This window comes from Camellia sinensis, chromosome 1 (assembly GCF_055761805.1).
Source record: "Camellia sinensis isolate YWXY chromosome 1, ASM5576180v1, whole genome shotgun sequence".
Classification (NCBI taxonomy): Eukaryota; Viridiplantae; Streptophyta; class Magnoliopsida; order Ericales; family Theaceae; genus Camellia; species Camellia sinensis.
In genome coordinates this window covers 196,717,855-196,737,522 of record NC_138961.1, presented here as the reverse complement: position 1 = coordinate 196,737,522, position 19,668 = coordinate 196,717,855, and the positions used below count along the sequence as shown (strand labels likewise).

General features: G+C 35.7%; 3 protein-coding genes and 1 long non-coding RNA gene across 7 annotated transcripts; all 4 read right to left on the bottom strand.

Annotated features, from left to right (window-relative positions):
* Nucleotides 1–275: 275 nt before the first annotated feature.
* LOC145801162 (uncharacterized) lies at nt 276–1,029 on the bottom strand. The gene is made up of 2 exons (XR_014342178.1): nt 720–1,029; nt 276–513 (listed from the first exon to the last, which is right to left on the bottom strand). It is a non-coding gene; the product is annotated as an uncharacterized LOC145801162 (long non-coding RNA).
* Nucleotides 1,030–3,865: 2,836 nt separating this feature from the next.
* LOC114319042 (putative prolyl 4-hydroxylase 10) lies at nt 3,866–10,880 on the bottom strand. Of its 4 annotated transcripts, none has more exons than XM_028266017.2 (8): nt 8,691–10,880; nt 8,508–8,589; nt 7,374–7,471; nt 7,134–7,231; nt 6,070–6,199; nt 5,758–5,945; nt 4,691–4,782; nt 3,866–4,166 (listed from the first exon to the last, which is right to left on the bottom strand). In XM_028266017.2, the coding sequence occupies exons 1-7, from the start codon at nt 8,885–8,887 to the stop codon at nt 4,706–4,708; spliced, it is 870 nt and encodes a 289-aa protein (XP_028121818.2). In that variant the 5' UTR covers nt 8,888–10,880; the 3' UTR covers nt 3,866–4,166; nt 4,691–4,705. The 4 variants fall into 4 exon arrangements, with proteins under 4 accessions (XP_028121818.2, XP_082747715.1, XP_082747723.1 ...); XM_082891589.1 differs by having other exon boundaries at nt 8,508–8,593; nt 8,692–9,025; XM_082891597.1 differs by lacking the exon at nt 4,691–4,782.
* A 1,216-nt stretch (nt 10,881–12,096) lies between these two features.
* Nucleotides 12,097–18,054, bottom strand: LOC114319040 (Big1). The gene is made up of 4 exons (XM_028266015.2): nt 17,610–18,054; nt 14,161–15,636; nt 13,334–13,464; nt 12,097–12,557 (listed from the first exon to the last, which is right to left on the bottom strand). The coding sequence occupies exons 2-4, from the start codon at nt 14,410–14,412 to the stop codon at nt 12,410–12,412; spliced, it is 531 nt and encodes a 176-aa protein (XP_028121816.2). The 5' UTR covers nt 14,413–15,636; nt 17,610–18,054; the 3' UTR covers nt 12,097–12,409.
* LOC114319041 (uncharacterized) lies at nt 17,311–17,944 on the bottom strand. The gene is made up of 2 exons (XM_082918625.1): nt 17,630–17,944; nt 17,311–17,370 (listed from the first exon to the last, which is right to left on the bottom strand). Exons 1-2 carry the CDS (start codon nt 17,942–17,944, stop codon nt 17,311–17,313), a joined length of 375 nt encoding a protein of 124 aa, XP_082774751.1.
* Nucleotides 18,055–19,668: the final 1,614 nt, after the last annotated feature.

The window sequence follows — 19,668 nt, the reverse complement described above, 5'->3', positions numbered from 1 at the left end:
GTTGAAGCCCACGGGACAATAATATATATTAATACATACGTTAATACTCAAATCTTTCTTGTAGTACCATAACAAAAAGATTAATAATGTGGTTTCATTGTTTTAAAGTAATTAGGTTTGCATAATGTGATTCTGTGACATCAATGTCAGCAACAACAAATCTGCTTTTTATTGACCTACTTTCCATTATTTCGATAATAGCAATATTATATATAAGCTAACAAATTTTACAATTTTTTCTTACTCACATCCAACGTGAGAATGAAATTTTGGAATTTGACACAAAACCCACTTCAATAATATGATAGGTAATATCTTAGTCCATAAACCAACATTATCGAGCTACTCACACTGTAGGTTCACAAAGCTGACACATCAACTGTTAGTGCATTATATTGTTAGTGTATTCTATGTTGTTATTAGCTGTAAAGTGTGTCCTAGCTGATCATGATGTCTTTGCTTTCGGTTGCTTTTGGGTGCATTGTTTGTAAACTTCTCCTTTATAAGGAGCTCCTGAACCATTGTACAAAATACATTCAATACATAAATCAATATACATAATTCATTCTCTCTGTATCTCTCTTTCTCTATCAATTTATCTTACATGGTATCAGAGCTATAAGATTTAGGCCTATACTCTTTTCTTTCCGGCGGGCAGCCGGCCGGCAACCTTGCCTTCGCTGCCCGCGGGAGTTTTTCAACACATACCTTACACATACCTTGAATTGTTTCACTAACAAGGCCCGCTATGTTGCTATACATTCATCACCTTAAGATCAGCTGTGATTCATGATCCGACGGTCCCCACCACCCATCGAAGCCATAGCAGCAAGCAACTCACACCAAGACACCCTTTATGTTCACTCCAATCGCCAGTTCTACATCAACTGCTTTATTGCAGGGACTGTAGATTTCATATTCGGCAACGCGGCGGCGTTATTCCAAGACTGCGACATCCACGCTCGGAAACCCGACGCCGGCCACATGCTCACCGCGCAAGGCCGCATCATAAAAAAAACAAAAAAAACAAAAACAAAAACAAAAAAAAAGACGACGACTTCCACCTCGCCTCCCTCGACTTCCCTTATGTTGCAGACCACCGTTCTCTGGCATTCTCATGGCTGCTGTGGAAGGGTGAGAGAGAGTACACTGCTATTATTTTTTTTTCTGAACTCACCCTTCCACCACTTTTATCTTTTATCTATTTTTTTAATTTTATTTTATTCTTCTACAACACACCAAGCAACCCACGTGTACCACCTTGGAGCATGAATCTGAGGATAAATCAAACCCCAATTCAAGCATCCTCCCACTTACCTTTCTTTTTCCTTTTTTTATTATTTTACTCTCTCTTTTGAAAACCACTTAACTTTCTTTTTCTTTTTTTTTTTATTATTTTACTCCCTCTTTTGAAATGAAACCGACAACACCACCCCCAAGCAACCCACGTGACCCATTATTTTTATTATTTTTATTCTTATTATATCTATATATATATATATATATATTTTTTCTTTTTCATCCCCTTATTTATTTCTTTATTTATTTTTTCTTATTATTATTTATTTTTTTTCTCGATTCTTTTCTTTTACAAAAACGAAAAAAAAAAAAAAAAAAAAAAACTACTCCACCATGCCGAATGCATAGCCCACTCCATTTCTTTATTTTTTTTTTTTTCTTTTCCTTTCCAGACCACTCACCGACACACACATTGCTGTGCCCATGTATATCTCTTTTCTCTCTCTCTGCCACTTTCACACCCTCTTTATCCTTTCTCTATATCTATCTTTATCTCTTTATTATACTATATTCCCAAACACTCATCACACGCATGCGCATGGCAGACACACGAACTGCACACCAACTTATTTTATTCATGTCGGGACTCACCCTGATCACCATTTTACACAAAAAAAAAAAAAAAAAAAAAACCAAACCAACACAAATCGGCACAGTGGGATTTTTCTTCTCTACTCTGCTGCCGGTCTCTTCTTCTTGCCTCCGTCCTGGACGACCCTTGCCGGTGTTGCCTCCGTGTTTCCCACTCCACTGGGCACGATCACTACTCCCTGCTCCTCCACTGCAGCATATGGCGGCCCTCCAAATCGGAACATCACGGTGGCCTTCCGCTTCAGCTCCTTGTTTTCTGCCCTTAGCACGCTTATCTCTGCTCGCGCATCCTTATACATGCGTTGGAGCAGAGCCAGCTGGGAGTTTAATTGCTGCACCTCATTTGTCCTACTCTGCAGCCGATGCGACAAGTTTGTGACCGCCGTCATGGACTCCACACACGCCTTCAAAGTATACTGATTAGCCTCCACATCCGTTTGCACTGCCATTTTTTGCTCCACCGACTGCATCGGAAAGTTCAACGGAGCAAACCCAGTGGTGTTTGGTTGAGGTTCACGGGACACCGCACCAGTTCTCTCTCCTGTGGACTCGTTGAGATCGGGAAAGAGAGTGAGCAGCCCACGGGAAGACGAGGCCATTTTCTGGGCAACAGAGTGTTACCGAATTTCTCTCGCAACAGAGTGTTACAGACTCTCTCTCTCTCAGCACAACAGTGTTACAAACTCTCTCTCTTAGCACAACGAAGAGTTTTTCAAAGAAATTCGCAGGTTTTTTGTCTCAGCCTCTGCCTCTGCCTCTGCCTCAGGTTCAGTCTTGGTTATATAGCCGAGGCAGCCACGCGCATCGCGCGCCTCTTGACACCGACAACCTGGCACGCCTTTTCATGGCACGCCTTTTCATGACTCAGGCACGCCTTTTGATGGCACACCTTTTGAGGGCACGACTTTTGAGGGCTCGATATATATCTACATGTATATTTTTTGGGCAGCCTATCTACACACTCATACAGTGTCTTCTACACCGGTCAGCTTTATCAATCCCTTTGTTTCAACCTCAAATAGGTTTCTATCTTTACACCTATTTGAGTTTGAGGGGGGGTTATACACAGTATCATGTATAAGTCGCTCATGGCGCACTCCCTAAGTCGCCCCCTTGGTGCACCACCACAAGCTTCTACAACGGTCCGACATGACCCCGTAAACTGTCCTGCTACATCGGTCCGACATGACCCCGTAAACTGTCTTCTATAACGGTCCGACATGACCCCATAAACTGTCCTGCTACAACGGTCCGACATGACCCCATAAACTGTCTTCTACAACGGTCTGACACGACCACACAGTGTCTGCTACAACGGTCCGACATGACCCCGTAAACTGTCTGCTACAACGGTCCGACATGACCCCGTAAACTGTCCTTCTACATCAGTCCGGCATGACCCCATAAACTGTCTTCTCCAACGGTCCGACATGACCCCGTAAACTGTCCTGCTACAACGGTCCGACATGACCCCATAAACTGTCTTCTACATCGGTCTGACACGACCACACAGTGTCTGCTACAACGGTCCGACATGACCCCGTAAACTGTCTGCTACAACGGTCCGACACGACCATACCGTGTCTCCTATCCTGTTTTATTTTATTTATCAGTTTATTTTTCTATTTTGTTACTCTCTTCAAACTCAAGTTGGCTAGTGCCTATCCTCCTTGAGTTTGAGGGGGGCTGTTAGTGCATTATATTGTTAGTGTATTCTATGTTGTTATTAGCTGTAAAGTGTGTCCTAGCTGATCATGATCTCTTTGCTTTCGGTTGCTTTTGGGTGCATTGTTTGTAAACTTCTCCTTTATAAGGAGCTCCTGAACCATTGTACAAAATACATTCAATACATAAATCAATATACATAATTCATTCTCTCTGTATCTCTCTTTCTCTATCAATTTATCTTACATCAACCATAGCAGTTACAGCACAAGAAGAGTTCGCAAAAATGTCCTAAATAAAACCACTGAAAGAGGACAAGGACCAGTTCATATATATTCACTAAATATACATCTGGTTTAACAGTTGGGTGTCAATAATACATCACCAGTCACAATTCAATCTAAGATTTTTGAGACTCATTTTATTCTTGATGATATAATAACATATTCTAACAAAACTTTTATTAAGAAGAGAACTGTAAATCAAAATTGATGGCATGAAACAAAGGTATAAAGGTCTATCAGACTAGACGCTGAGGAGCTCCTGCCCGTAAATCATCATTTGTTACAAAGAATACAACAGAGTATGTGAATTTAAGTCAATTTGTATACCTGCCAACAAAGAGATATCTATCAATACAAACTTCACAAACATTTGATCAAACAAGATGTTTTGGGGTTTTCTTTCTCTTTCATTCAAAAAAAATATATATTCGAGAACAAAGCGTGTGAAATGTTGAACAATGACAACAAAATACCACCAGTGTTGTATCACTATATTACAAAAAAAATTACCATTTCAGATAGGCAATACATTTTTAATTTCAGAAATTGACGACTATGCAGGACAAACTACAAAGAAACAGACAGGAGACATATATATATATATATATATAATAACATGAAAAGCAGCATAGTGTGACACCTGAGTGTGAATGAGAGTCTCCAAGAAATTTTCCTTTAATTTCTATGCATGTGTAGAGAGTCCGAAGACACAAATGTACTTTTTTATGAGATACAAGAAAACCAATTGCTCAAGTCAATAAAATTAGGGCTGAAATAAACGAAACAACTTCTTATTGTGGTAGTATTAAATTATAGGATTTTAGTAATCTCATCCAGGTACAGAAAATTACCTGTAAGTTACAACATTAAGCCGCCTTGTACTCACCGACACGCATCCATTTGGTACAAGACCACTTGTTCCCTTTAATAACAGGGCAGCTACCTAAAATAAGAAGAAAATTTTAAATTGCATATGAAGTCAAATATTTTTTGGAATAGGTTAAGCAGGGGTGAAAGAGGATGGCAGTTTTCAAGCTCCTTGGGAATGCTAACGGAGAAGCATGTGGCTTTACAACCAAAACGATTTAAAAGCTAAATCAGTTGGCACCTTCAACTTTCTTTCAACGTTGCATGAGTCAAAAATTTGGGGAACTGGGGAATGAAAACAGGTCATGCAACAAAACACAAATGGGACAAGTGATACAGAACACTCATGGATACTTATAGATACTATAATTTTATTTGTCTTTAAAATTTTTATTTATAGTTAATTAGGATATCAGCAATCTTAGGGATGAAGTTTCCAATAATAATAGGATTAGGTTTCCTATTTTGGTTAAGGTTTTTACTAGAATTTTCACTGTATTATTTAGGTTTAGATTATTGATATGGACTATAAGGCTGCGGTTAGGGTTCTGGCATCAGTTGACACTTTCAACTTCTTTAAATGTTGTATTATTCCGCATTCAATACTTGGAGGAGAACACGAGAAAAAAGAGTTCCCATTTCTTTTTCCTTTTCCTTTTTTTCAATCGAGGACAATGATGGAAAATGTTCATGGATACTCATGGAAAGAGACTTCATCATTTTATTTATGTCTTTAATATTTTATTTATAGTTAATCAGAATATTAGGAATGTTTAGTTTCTTATTATATTAGGGATTACCAATGATAATTAGATTAGTTTTCTATTTTGATTATGGTTTTTGACTTATAAATACTAGGATTTGCATTGTATTATTTAGTTTTAGATTATTGATAGAGTACAAGATTGTGGCCCTTTGTGTTAGGGTTGTGGCTCTCTTCTCTTTCCATACCGCATACCACATTGACAAGTTTCGCCTATACAACACAGAAGAAACCAACTACTGATATCTATACTATTTTTTAACGGCTAATCAAGTGAAAATAACTAACCATGTAAACTTGAAGAATCCAGAGTAGCATCAGGCCTCATGCTCCAGAAAAGCAACGCATCACCCATCTTTGGTTTAACTGAAAGTCCCTTTTTCCCACATTCAGATAGCTCATTCCACCAAGGCACAGAGCTAATATTTCCTTTCGCAACAGGGAATACTGTCTCACCCCCATCTTCAACATCCGAGCTGTGCCAATGATAGCAATCGCCCAAATAAATAAATATATATATATATATATATATTAGAGGGCCCGTACAAGAAACACAAAAAGAAATATTATGCAGAAAGAGGTAGTAGATAGATTACTTACAGGTACATTAGAACTGTAGCAATGCGTTGACCCCCATGCTTAGTGTTAAACTCATCAAGAAAGTAGTCATAGTGAGGTTCATATTTTTGGCCCACTTCGTAATGGAGAACATGAAGCCCTTCCCCATGCTCTAAAAAACATGGCATCGACAGAAATTAATACCACGATCATATAACAATGAAGAACAGTTCAAACTTTAGGCACTAAATAAAGATTTTAGCAAATCTTATGGGTATATATTATCTGGTGAAAGGAAATAAAACAGGTATAGGAAAATAAAAATTCAGTAGTAGAATGGCCATAAGAATCTTGGCCCTGTGCAATGCTGGCGACAGTATGCCAAAGATATATACCTCAAATTAGCATTGTACTCCATCCAATTACCCTACCCTCAGAATCTAATAGCTAAAAAGTCCCTTTATAAGTAAGACAGTAAATTAACCGACTCTGAAACTAAGGGATATCTCTTCTCAGAAAGTCTTTTAACAATGATCATAGCAAAATTATGCCACAGGAATTATAAAGAAACTGACTCTAGTGCAAAAGTTGTAGAAGGTTAAAATGCCATAGGACTCAAAGCAACGACAAGCTAGTTAGAACATAGCAGCACTTAAACCCAAAATCTCCATTGTATTAATCCAATAGAATGATGTATGAGTGAATGCAATTTTTGTTATGAAAAGAGCTTTGTACCTTCATCATCCAAACTCTTTCTTAGTTCAGAGTCCAGATGAATTGTGTATGGCTATTCCTTTGTTACATGAGTTGGATCATATAACTAATGCAATGAATAGCTCTCCCAGACAACGTGTGCCTAACTGGGATAATTACTATCTTAATCCATGACAGATCATAGTTTTGATCCACAAAGCCAAATATAGGGTTTTAGGCTCACTGATCTCTGTTGTTCCATGCATTCCAAGGCCCTATCAAAAGCCTTCTCTTTTGCACATTAGCATATGTTGAAATAAAATGAAAACTCACCAAAATTCAGAAGAACCTTTGAAACCGTCATATTTAAAGTCTAAAACGATTAATCAGTTGTTCCTCAGCCACATACATACCTTCAGGGATGAAGCTGAAATCTGCAATCCTTTTCTCAATGTTCCGGATTATTTTATCACGCCCTCTGGGCAGAAATGCACCAGAGCTCGTACGTACCCTACACAAAAAAAAAAAAAATAATAATAATAATAATTGTCTCCACTTATGAGCATGTAAACGGGTATCAGTAGATGGAAGAGAAAGCTTCATCCGGCAAAAGTCAGTTTGAAATGACAACAGAGGAGGTAGGAAATGCACACCTACTATCTTTACTCTTGCCAGTTGCAGTATCTACAACCATTGACTTTTGCATTTGCGGCTTAGCAATATTGATTAGGTATGCACATTCATCCTTAGACTGCGACCCCAAAAATGAAATGAAGATTCAGTGATCGTTACTACTTATCTTAGTTAACATCAAATTGAAACCTCAATCAAGCATGAAATATATTAAACAAAAACAAAATCATAGCATCCTATCCCCCTGCCCAAAGTAATTCAGATTGCATAACTGATCTTTGCAGTTAACTCATGAAACGGACTATTAATTATAACAATGGTGCAATTGACACAGCACAAATTGAATATATCACAGATTTTTTATGTCTAGAACTCTTGAACCCTTAAACCAGATATTCTACCAAGGCAAAAGAGATTTCAATCATACATTGTATCTAATGCATGCTTGTCATGACACCAGTCTTCCCACGCAAGGGTGGAGAGAAGGGGGCTATTTGGATTTTTCGGAATCTCTTTTATAGTATAGCTACCATTTTAAAAAGTTTGTATAAAAAAGCATGTTGACCCTCCTCAAGCCTTTAATTAAATTGAAGGTATATATATGTGTGTGTGTGTATTTATATTTTTCAATCTAAAACATTAGAACTCCAAAAAGTAAGCCACGAATCTCTTCTTACTCTTTGTATCATTCCTTTTTCCAAATCAATCTGCAAATAATTTTTTCTCTCACTAAATTTACATAATATATACACACATTACTTCAGGAATTCTGTTATAATCTTACATTTGCTACATTCTTTCTAAACAAGTTTTAAAAGTTTGTTTTAAATAAATATTGAACATTCATTTCACTTTGTAGACCTATAACATTCCCGAAAAATATTTTAGTTTCAGCTAATATTGTTCTCAATACAACAAGTCTTTTATACACAGTAAATTATTTTATTCGTAATTTGTACATGCATTGATACATAACAAGTTTTTGCAATATTTATCAACATACAGATTCTTTACAAAATTCAATGAAATCCATCCAGGAACTCAAGTCATTCAAAATCTACAAAATTTGATAGCTCAAAGCATGCATATATTACAACCTACTGAAATGAGACAAATTAAATGCAATGTAAAAACAGAAAATTCGAAAAACTAACCAAGAAATTATGGTAAATGAAAGCTCTTGGCTCCCAAGATATAACTTCAACCCACTGATCTCCCCTCCAATCATCACCATCACTGCCGCGCCCAAAATCCCCGCAAAAAATCCAAAATCATGATCAGATCAAAACCGAACTCGAACAAATTGAAAGAATGGAGCTCGATTCAATGCAACGTACCTGTCTATGGTGTTGTGAACGATTGAGCTGAGATCGTGACCGCTTGGAGAGCCACGAGAAGCGCTGGGAATCGAGAGAATTCCGAGAGCGAGAAGGATGACAATGAAGAACGAGAACGTGATTAGCGTAGTGAAAATGAGAGTAGTAAGAGACGATTTCCGATACGGGACACGCGAGTGCCTCCCTTTAATCACCATTGTTGTTGTTGTTGTTGAAGCTTGAAGCGAATTGATTGAATGCAAAACCCTAACTCTTCGCAGAAGGAAGAACAAGATTGGGAACAATTGGAGATAGAGAATTGAAAGCGCTTTTTAAAAAGCTCTTTTTTTTCTTCAGAGTCCGCGCAAACAGTTTACGTGTTCGTTATAAAACGGTGGGCTTTGAGAAACCTGAATTTGAATGACTGGCTGTTTTTCTTTCCCTCTTAGTTTTCTATTTTGCATTTTTACCCCTGTACTTGATTATTTTTCTAATAGACTTCCCGGAAATTTGAATAATAATATTGATATTAGCCCAATGGCCACAATTTGTTGACATACATAAATTAATGTTCAATTATTTCCTTATCTTATAATGTACACACACAATGATGTGACAATTTTATCTCTCATATTTTCTTTAATTATTAGTCAATCATCTCTTGCATATCAAATGAACTTGCATATCATTTTTTTTTTAAAAAAATAAGCTTAATGTCTAGTACATTTCTTACTACTTTGTTCTCTTGAAATTTATAAATTAATGTTCAAAGTAAAGGTAAAGTAGTCAATTCACACTTAATCAAAATAATACGTTATATTATAAAATATTTTTAGCTCTTTAAACGCACTTCCTCCAAACTAAGACCTTATTGGTTGTGTCTAGAGCCGACCCTGAGATCTAGGAGGCCCAAGGCGACCTTCGGAAATGGGGCCTTTCTTACATTAAAAAAAAAATAAATTGATGAATAAAACGATAAGTTACAATAACTTTTTTATTTGTTTGTAGTCACAAAAAAATTTACTTACAACAACTTCTTCATCAACCAAACATGAACTTTCTATTTGTTTCTTGCTACCAAAAAATTTATCAAGCGCTCCCGATTGAAATTGAATAAAATTTTCTAATTTTTGCTTCTTTTTCCTTTTTTCACATCCAAAACTATACTTCCTAGGAGGCATGACTACTCTATATAAACATAAATCCACAAATTTTCTATTTTTCAGAAATTTTCTAATGTTTATACTTCCATAAATTTTCTAATATACTTTCAGAAATTTTCTAATTTTCTAATGTTTATTTTCTTTCAGTGACCCACGTTCTTAGCCTCGGTGGGTATTATATATTATGATATATGTGATGAACCTCATAAACCCAAACAACAGTGTCTAATACACCACAAAATAGACTAGAGAAAAAATACTTTGAAAAAACAACCTTAGCGATTTTCCAAGCGTAATGAGATCGTGACCTTCAATATTTTCATTTACTTTGATCATGAGAATTGTAATTCCAACAATCAAAACAATACGGCTTTGATCAAAGAAAATATAAATGTCACCCTTCTTTTAGCTTCCATTTAGAAACTGGAAAGAATTAATTATGTGATTATCACATGTCTGATAAATTTATCAGATTTAAGTGTCAGACAAACTAAAATTTGAGGTGTGAAAAATGTTATCCAAAATGGTTAATAAATTGCTTCTTGAGACAGTTTTTGTTAATGATCTTTGATAGTAGTGATTATATTATAGTACAATCAACATAATTCCCTTAACTAATTGCCTCTTGAGCTTTGGTCGGTGGATAATTAATTTCGGGCAACAAAAAACAAAGTAGTTCTTTTATATATAAAGTAGTTATGTGGATAATTAATTTCAGGCAACAAAAAACAAAGTAATTTTGGGCCCATGTCAGTTGGGACTCTAATCTGTCATATATTTTGTTTTTTTTAGGTCTTATATACAATTGGGCTTATAGTATTTGGATTTTTTTTTTTATATATCTAAAACATAAAATCATATTTTGGGGCCCTACTTTCAGTCCAAATCTAGGGGCCCAAGGCGCAGGCCTCTTTGGCCTGCCCTCAGGGGTGGGCCTGGTTGTGTCTTCATATAAGGTTGCCTTATAGATATGCGTTATTGCACTATAGTTTGATACAATTATTATCATATTTGTAATTAATTTTCTATCGGTTGGCAAAATAAAAAATTTACTTTCTAACTAATTTTATATTTTATATTTTCTCTCTTAACCTCCCCAAATAACTCCAACAACCACCTTTGATCGCCATTCCCTCCTCTACCATTTATGCCCTCATCATTCACAACCACGTCACCTTTACCCTATTTGCCAATCCTACCACCCTTAGTCCCATTACTTCACCATTGTGAAAAACCTCTCCAAATCGCAACAATGGTTATAATAACAAAACCTACAATCATGCGAGAGAGAGAGAGAAATAAATTTAAGGTTAAAAGCTTACAAGACTAGATTTTCAAATCTAGGATTTCAATGGGTTGGAATAGCCGAGGAAAGTGAATAAGGAAGAAAGGGTTGCCAAGGCGGCGTTAGGAAAATGATAGAATCGATAAGGAGGGTATAATGAGAGGTTGCTAGTAGCTACAAAAAGAATAAGGAAAAAATGTATTGCTGGTGGTAATAAGAGGTGGTAGCAATAGTAACTCAAAAAGAGTGAAAAGGTATTGCAGGCAATAGTAGTTGGAGATGGGAGGCGCGGGATAAGAAAAAAGTGTAAGTAAAGAGAAATTTTAGTTTGTTGTCCTTAATATTAAATTTGTTTATGGGTAAAGTTATAATAAATGAAACAAAGTTAAAAATCACGTATGCAAATTGCTAAAAGATGTAGTATAAATATAAACTCCCTAGAAACATGTGAATGTGGGTTCATGATTTAAGGTTTGATTTCTAGGATAAGCAAAACATATAAAAAGATAATAAATAAATAAATTGACGAAGACCTAGTTTGGTTCAATTTAAAACATTTTTTCAACGGGTTAGGGCCTTTTAGGTTGAGTTTTTCTTTTTTTTCCCCTCCCAAAAACTAAATCTTTAACAATAATAATAATAAACTACTAGAAAAACAGTTTGAAACAAGGCTTAATGACTTACTATATAACATTGCCAATGTTGCAGAGCTTAAATGTTTGATAATTTGTGATAGGGTTGTTTGTAATTTATTTTATAAACTTTAGGGTTATGTTTGGGTCAACTGTTTTTTTTTTTTTTTTTCTTTTCTTTTCCCCGTAAACTGGTAAAGCAGTGTTTTTTGTTTAATACTTTGTGCTTGTTTTAATACCTTGTGCTACATTCATAAAGTTGAAATTGTGCTGAAGCTTAGCTCAATTCAATTCAATTGCATGTGGGATCATCACCAAGTCATAAAAAGTACTTTTCTTCTCTTGACTTAGAAAATTCTTCCCTTTTCCACCCTCTTTTATTCATGTTCAATCTAGGGCGAAATTGTAATTTTAATCATAATAACACAAGATATACGTAATTTAGCAAAGATCTCGGTCCTCCACCTTCCTAAAAGGGCCCTTACAATAAATACAAGACATCTCACGCTACTCAAAATTAAAACCATACAAATAACTTCTACAGAAACATGTTTGGAGCAATGATCTCACTAAAACATGCATACAAATCATTCATTGAACATAAATAAATCGGCTATAGCATAAATCAACTGGGTTGAAGAAGCGGTGCAAAGAAAAACCCTAAAAAATGCCGAATGAGGCAGTTGGTGGAGGAGCAAGCTTGAAGTTACAAAAATTGGGAATGTAAGCTGAGAAGGTTCGGCCTTTGGTTGTATCCACAGAATCAAAGGCTGGTTGGTTCAAATATGCATATTTGCTCTTTGTCCACCTGCAATTTGTTAAATTCAATAAACCTCTGCTAACATATTGTTCACCGTCATTCAAATTAACACATATAATATTATAATTTGTCAGTTTAATTGCTATGTCTCAGACCATGTCCTTGTATATCATCATGGAATTTTTTTGTGATTTAGGATTTGCCGTCATTTCTTCACTCCATTTGTTTCAACGAAAACATTTTTTTTAGTATTTGGAAAACATTTTTCATGGTTTTTAGTGTTTGGTACAAAGGAAATTGAAAGGTTTAATGGTAAATTTTTTGCGCTCTAATGAAAAAACAAACGTATTCAAACAAAATATTTTCACTTTTGAAAAATTAAAAACATTTTTTTGTAGTCAATGAAAAATAAATTTATTTAAGCGAAAATATATTTTTCAAAATAAAATTTTATCAAGGCCACCACTCCACCACCGGGCAACCCAACCCCTCACACCGCACCCCCACCACCGCCGTCGTTGTAGCCACCATACTACCACCACCACCAAATCCAACCCAACCCCTAACACCGCACCACCACCTCAACTATCACTGTCGCCACACCACTATTACTACCACCACCCCACAATCTCCGTCCATACTGTCACTACCACTACCACCACTCCAACACTAAAACTACCAATACCCATAACAAATTAGTTTTAAAATCATAAATAAACATTAAAAAATATTTTTTTATGAAAGATATTTGTCAAAACTAGCGGAGTGTTTACTCAAAAAAGATTATCTTTAAAAGTGTTGTGAAATCGAGAAATTAAACTAACCAGTCCTTTATTCCCACACGAAACTCTTTGCCATTCTCATCATTTCTGCTGGAGTCGCTGATGGTGTTATCATCAGCCTTATTGTCGTTATCCTCTTTCAACGACTCTTCGAAGCGCTTGTACTCATCCTCCTGAGTTACCATACAATAATGTTCAGCAAGTGTAGACCAAATCAAATTAATAAAGACTGTTATGCAGGAATTGAAGCTGAGAATGCTGAATTTTCAGGGCTCGGCAAACAGTTGATAGTTTGTTGATATTATTCAGTCACTCAACACCTCAATTCTCAATTTTCATATCAATTTTAAGTACATCACTAAACAATGTTAATCTAAACATGCATACAGAATAATTTTTGCCAAAGAAGCGATATGCAGACTCATGAGAGACAAGATGACAAAATAAAAAGCATAAGAGGCTAAAAGGGGTGGTGAATATCATTTCCCTTATTGTTATGATTGCATGTAAGCAACTTCAGAGTACGCCTCAGAACTAAAATGACGCAGTGGAAACATCATACTGGATTAGATATTGTTTTAGTAAACAAAGAATTCCCAATTCGCGGAAAGAAAATCTTGAATCCACATCCACAACAAATTAAATAATTCTTAAAGAGAAGTTAAATTTTGTTAAAAGGTTGTTTTGTCCTTAGACTTGCATAGCTTTTTAATAAACCAAATCACTCAAAATTAGTAAAATAAAATCAAAACAAATTAATTACAAGATTCCTAATAAAATACTAATTCTAAAATACTAAAAATAAAAATATAGAAGGCTCATCAACAGAGTTCAATCTATTAAAGAATGGGTCATAATTAGAACCATACCGTAAGTTTGCGTGCCCTGATACGAGCTGCAGCCTTGATAGCACCAAGGAGATGATCTTCCTCCTCCATGCGCTTTAGCCTCCAGAACTTAGCAATCTCTTGATTTGTCACGCTCACTGTTTCTGTCTTAACCACTGGTTTTGTTGCCGCCCAGAATTTTGGCAGTGGTGGAGGCAGCGGCGGCGGTGGTGGAGGAGAGGCCTGTTTGAATTTTGCATTACCAGCTACAGTTTCCACTTCCATTTGCTTCATCCTCACCGACTCTGATAGTTACTAGCAGTGTGCTATTACAAAATGAAAGAAGTCCAGAAGATTTAAAGATCAAGTGATGGAGATCTATAGCTATCAATCACTACTTCTATGGAGCTACCTCCAAGTGATGGAGATCTATAGCTATCAATCACTACTTCTATGGAGCTACCTATCCAACCTAACTTTCAAAAAAGAATGATCAGATAGGATGTTGTGTATACAACCGTTTGGTAGTACCCCACAATGTTCTACTTCAAAGTCAACTATGTGCATCTATCAATACTAAGGCCTTGCATTTAAAGAGTAAAAGACAAGGGAACTCTGACTGGTAGATGAGAAGTGAGGATATAGACACCAGTCCAGATTGCAGAAACTCCTGGAAGATATACCAATCTAGTCCTTCGAACTGACAACTAACGCTCCATTTAGTTGGGGGACAAACATTCTGAAAAACATTTGCCGCATTTTTCTGGCATTTGGAGCGATGGAAAACCAAAGTTGACCAAAATGTTTTCCTCGGTCAACGGAAAATAAGTTTATTTGAACAGAAAATTGTTCGTTTTTAAAGGATGAAATCGGGACTAAAACCTTACCAACGCCACCACCAGCACCACTGCTGATGACGATGACATCGCCACCACCAACACCACCTTCACCGTACCATGACCACCACTGCCACCACCTCACCACCACTCTACCAAATTCAGTCATTAACGTTGAACAATCGATATGAAAGATATGAAAAACTTTTTTTTCCATTTGTTAAAATTTTAATGCATTCACAAGCCACACATACGTTGATTACACATTCACAACCACCTCATCCTCACCGCCATCAATATGACAACCAACAGTTTGTGTCTATGACCGCCACCGCCACCACAACATATAAGTTTCAAAGTCACAATCGAATTAAACATAAAAAATAAAAATAAATAAAAAACAATTTCTACAGAAAATGTCAAAAGTCCAGCATATGGCAAAAAGCGGTTGCATCATTATGGTGAACCTCCAATGATATGGTGGATGAAATCGGTCAAGTCCGCTCAATAGTTACAACTCAATATAGTCGAATTTCACAACTCCATGTGGTTTGCGTACAATCAAATCTGGCTGTGGTTACACTAGTGTAACAAATGTTCAGATCGTAACTCTCAACTTTAAGATCAGCTACAAGGTTGCAAATCATACGCCCCTTCTTAAGGGTGCACACCAGGTAATTTCCTAAACAATAATTGATCAATCAGAATTTAATAACCACAGTTATAATTTTTTGCATTCGTTGCACCAAAAATGTCAATATTTTAATTTGAAATCACCAAGGTTAAAAGCTAAAAAAATTACTCTCTAAAAACAAACAGAGCATTGACAACTTCGACCAACAGAGCAATCAGATTGAAATAATTTACTCCTTATTCTGCAGGAAAAAGTGTAGCTCATGAACTGCACCGATAGTCATACCGGATTAGGTAAGAGATTCTTGTTGTAAGATCCAGCAACCGATACACTGACACTAACCATTTAATTTGATAGGTAGAACTACATGGCAGGAATGGAAATTTTAGCATTGCTAATGAAGATCAATAATTCTCAAGGTCAAACAGCCCCAAAATATAATAAATCAAAAGATATAAAGATTTGCAGAGGCCTCAACAGTCTGACCTCCAATCCTCAATTCCCATAGAATGTTTAGTTTAGAAGTCTAACAGACAGGGAAGATAATCTCTCTCTCTCTCTCTCTCTCTCTCTCTCTCTCACATTTATTTTGCATAAAGATGAATTTGAAAGCAATTGGTTCTTCCATACTCTAATGCAAACCACTTGATTATTCAGTGTCCAATCTTGTTTGGCAATCAAAGATTACAGAAGTCCTTGCATCTATCCACACATACTTTCAAGTACCATGAAGCATATAATTGCAATAACATCAACAGGGCAAGCAGCTTTTCTCATGCAATACAAGTTACCATCCAAGCAAATAAAAATGAGTAAACCAAAAATATAGAAACCATATCTATAACCTCTCAGAAAATCCGCTATTTACACTGTACAACAAAGTTTCAATTTATTAAACACAAGTACAGATACAGTTCTGTCAAAACATGATTGCTTTACGTTTTTTCTTCCCTACCATCCGACTTGAGATATAACTCTATAATCATCAGTAACTATTATAAGCCATTGGTGAAAAGTCCAACTTATCTGCCAAAAGTAATGCTCAATAGATCCTAGTAATTATCAAGGATCATTCCAGGATCAACTAGGTACATTCACATTTCACCTACATTTTCTCTTTCCCTTTCTAAATCCCTTTCCAAATCGCCCAATCAAACACAGCGTAAGAATCTGTCTAATTAAGAGACAAGTACATTCAAAATGGCAAAGAAAAAGGTCTTGCCACCCTTCTAACAAGCTCTCTCCATTTTGGCTGCTTACTTTGAAGCCCACCCTGGTGACCAAGCCATCACCCAAAAGAAAAGCATAAAAAGATTTCTGAAAATTACTCTAACAAAGTAAAGTTCCTTTTGCTCACATATTTCATAGTCCTTAATTCCCAATGCATATAACAACCAAAATTCTGTCAAACAATCAACCGCGGTGACTGCTCCAGAAATATTTGATGGTGATTGCAATATTCTTCAATGGTCCATCCATCACAAAAAGAGGGGAGGTGGATTAAAGCAAATCACTTGCCATGAGACATTAATGCTGGTTCATGTATTTGGGTAGGAATTTGGCAAAGGAAATAGAAAAACTAGGTGAGATGTGAATAAAATATAACTATATTTCACACACTTTTTTCCTTTCTTTTTCCAAATACTTACCCAAATCAACTAACCAAACACAGCATAAATTGAAACTTCCCACAGAAAAAAAAAAAAGAAAAGGTAATGAACATTAAGAACTATCACAATCAGGGACAAAAGCACCATGGAATTCAATTATGTCCTGAGATTTCTGTCCTTTCATGATAAACATTTACATGAATCATACAAAAGTTACAGTAATTCTTGCAAGCATATGAACCGTTTGTAAATTGTATCCATTACAAACCCAAATCAAACACACCAAGTATACAAATATGAAATCCAAAAAAAAACCCAAACCCTCCCAAACAAAAAACCCAAGTATATGTATATATCAAAATTCTTCAAGTTTCAGAAGTAACCCGAAGAGCCTTAGTCTTGAATCGATACCTGGGGCTCCTAGGGATGACCTGACTAGGACCCATGTGAAACTGGCCAGGACTGTCGGTGAGAGGAGGACCATCGTCGTAGATGTAACCGACGAGAGAGGAACAGCTGTGGCACTTGATCTTGGTCCTCTTCCTCTGAATACCCCAGTAATTGAGGGTCTCGAAGAAAGGTCTGATCTTGTCCTCTTTCTCGAACTTGAATTTGGTGGCGTCGATGAGGGCGAAGGAGACGGTGCCTTTGTTGCCGGCTTCGAAGTAGAAGTCGGGAGGGAAGAGGTGGTTGGTGTGTAGGTTGAAATTGGCTCCGCATTCTGTGCAACTGTAGATCGACGCCATTGTTGGTCGCTGAGAAAATTGATATCAGCTATGGAGGGGAGGGAATGGGAAGAAGACGATGTTTTGAAAACGCGTTTTAACTTTGACTGAAAATTTTCAATGAATGGCTGAGTTGGGTTAAGGTTTAGATCTTAACTTGACGAATTTGACGGTACGTAGGATCCATTGGAACTAGGGGTGAGCAGCGGATGTATCGATCCGCTAAAATCGATCGAACCGAACCGATCCGCCGCATTTTGGACGGATGCGTGATAACGAGCGGACGGTTGCGGATTGATTTTCTCCAATCCACCAATCTGGCGGACAGATGGCGGATTTGAGATTCCATTGGCCGCAACCGAACCGCCAAACCGCAAGCACTCCTAATAATTTATAAGACTATGTGTTTCTAGTTTGTTTAAATATTCTGTTTGTGTTTTCAATTAAAAAAGATTCTGTTGAAAAAAAGTTTTCAACCTGAATATCTTTTTTGAATTAAAAAAATAAATGTATTATTTATCTATATTTTTTAGTTTTTAAATCTATCTCTAAAAATAATAAATAGAAAATATGATATATGCTAGTTGGTTTTTGTTTTCAAAAACAGATATAGATGTAACAATACAGAGACATACAATCTCTATTACTGCTATGTTTGTGGTTTTGGTGGTTTGAATTGTTTTTATATTTTAAGAACCATAGATTGTAATACTTTATGTGGATGAGGCATGCGGTGATTATGATATTCTAAAGTTTCAAACTTTCTTACTTTGGATGAGGCATGCAATGATTGTAATATTTTTTTAAGTCATTGATTGTAATACTTTTTTTTTTTTTTTTTTGAGGAAGTGCAAAAGTTGAATTATGTTGAAAATTTATAAAATTTTAAACCGCCAAACCGATTCGCATCCATCCGCCAAACCGTCAATCCGCTCAATCCACATCCGCCGGATTGGCGGACGGATGCGGATTGATTTTCTCCAATCCGCCAAGCTGGCGGACGGATGGCGGATTGGAGGTTCCGTGGCCGCAACCGACCCGCGCCCACCCCTAATTGGAACTATTGGAGCCTGTTGGTAATCTTTTTGTTTTTAATTTTTAATTTATATTTATAAAAATTTAAGAAATTATCATAAAAATTTATTTGATAATTTATTTAATTTATAAATTGTTGTCTCAATGTGTAAATTTGAGAAAAAAATATAAACTCAAACAATGAGTTTATATTAGTTTTTAAACAAAAATTTAAAAATTTAACTAATAAATTTTTTTTTCAAATAATTTTTTTTTCAATTATAATGTCTATGACCACATTATCATAAAAAATAAATATAAATATTTTAAGCTTGAACAAACAGATTTTTTAGTTTATGCTTTTAAAAATTTTCAAATATTTTATTCAAACTAAACGCATTTGTAATTTATGTTTTTCTAAAAATAAACAAAAATCAATTTATAAAATTTTTGTAAACATAAACCAAAAACGTAAACGTTACCAAACTCTACTTTCATGTTTCTGATTTCAAAAACAATATTCGGAAAATTTTATTTTTTATTTTTTGTATTTTAATATTTTAAATATTTTTTTTAATTTTTAAGCACACTTAATATAAATACACTTAAAAAATATATTATTTGTGAAATTTTTTTTAAAAAAATACACTAAATACCAAAAAATATAAATATAAAAATACAAAAATTCAGTACATTTTTCATATTTTTGTGTATTTATTAATTTTTTAAAA

Excerpts from the sequence above, each read along its gene's own strand:
- LOC114319041 (XM_082918625.1), bottom strand. The coding sequence starts at position 17,944 with ATGGCGTCGATCTACAGTTGCACAGAATGCGGAGCCAATTTCAACCTA. Across the intron at positions 17,371-17,629 it reads TTCACATGGGTCCTAGTCAG|AAATCTCAGGACATAATTGA; the intron begins GTCATCCCTAGG and ends ATGAAAGGACAG.
- LOC114319042 (XM_082891589.1), bottom strand. The coding sequence starts at position 8,887 with ATGGTGATTAAAGGGAGGCACTCGCGTGTCCCGTATCGGAAATCGTCT. Across the intron at positions 8,594-8,691 it reads CGTTCACAACACCATAGACA|GCAGTGATGGTGATGATTGG; the intron begins GGTACGTTGCAT and ends ATTTTGGGCGCG. Across the intron at positions 7,232-7,373 it reads GGCAAGAGTAAAGATAGTAG|GGTACGTACGAGCTCTGGTG; the intron begins GTGTGCATTTCC and ends TTTTTTGTGTAG.
- LOC114319040 (XM_028266015.2), bottom strand. The coding sequence starts at position 14,412 with ATGAAGCAAATGGAAGTGGAAACTGTAGCTGGTAATGCAAAATTCAAA. Across the intron at positions 13,465-14,160 it reads TCAGGGCACGCAAACTTACG|GAGGATGAGTACAAGCGCTT; the intron begins GTATGGTTCTAA and ends ATGGTAACTCAG. Across the intron at positions 12,558-13,333 it reads CGTGTGGGAATAAAGGACTG|GTGGACAAAGAGCAAATATG; the intron begins GTTAGTTTAATT and ends AACAAATTGCAG.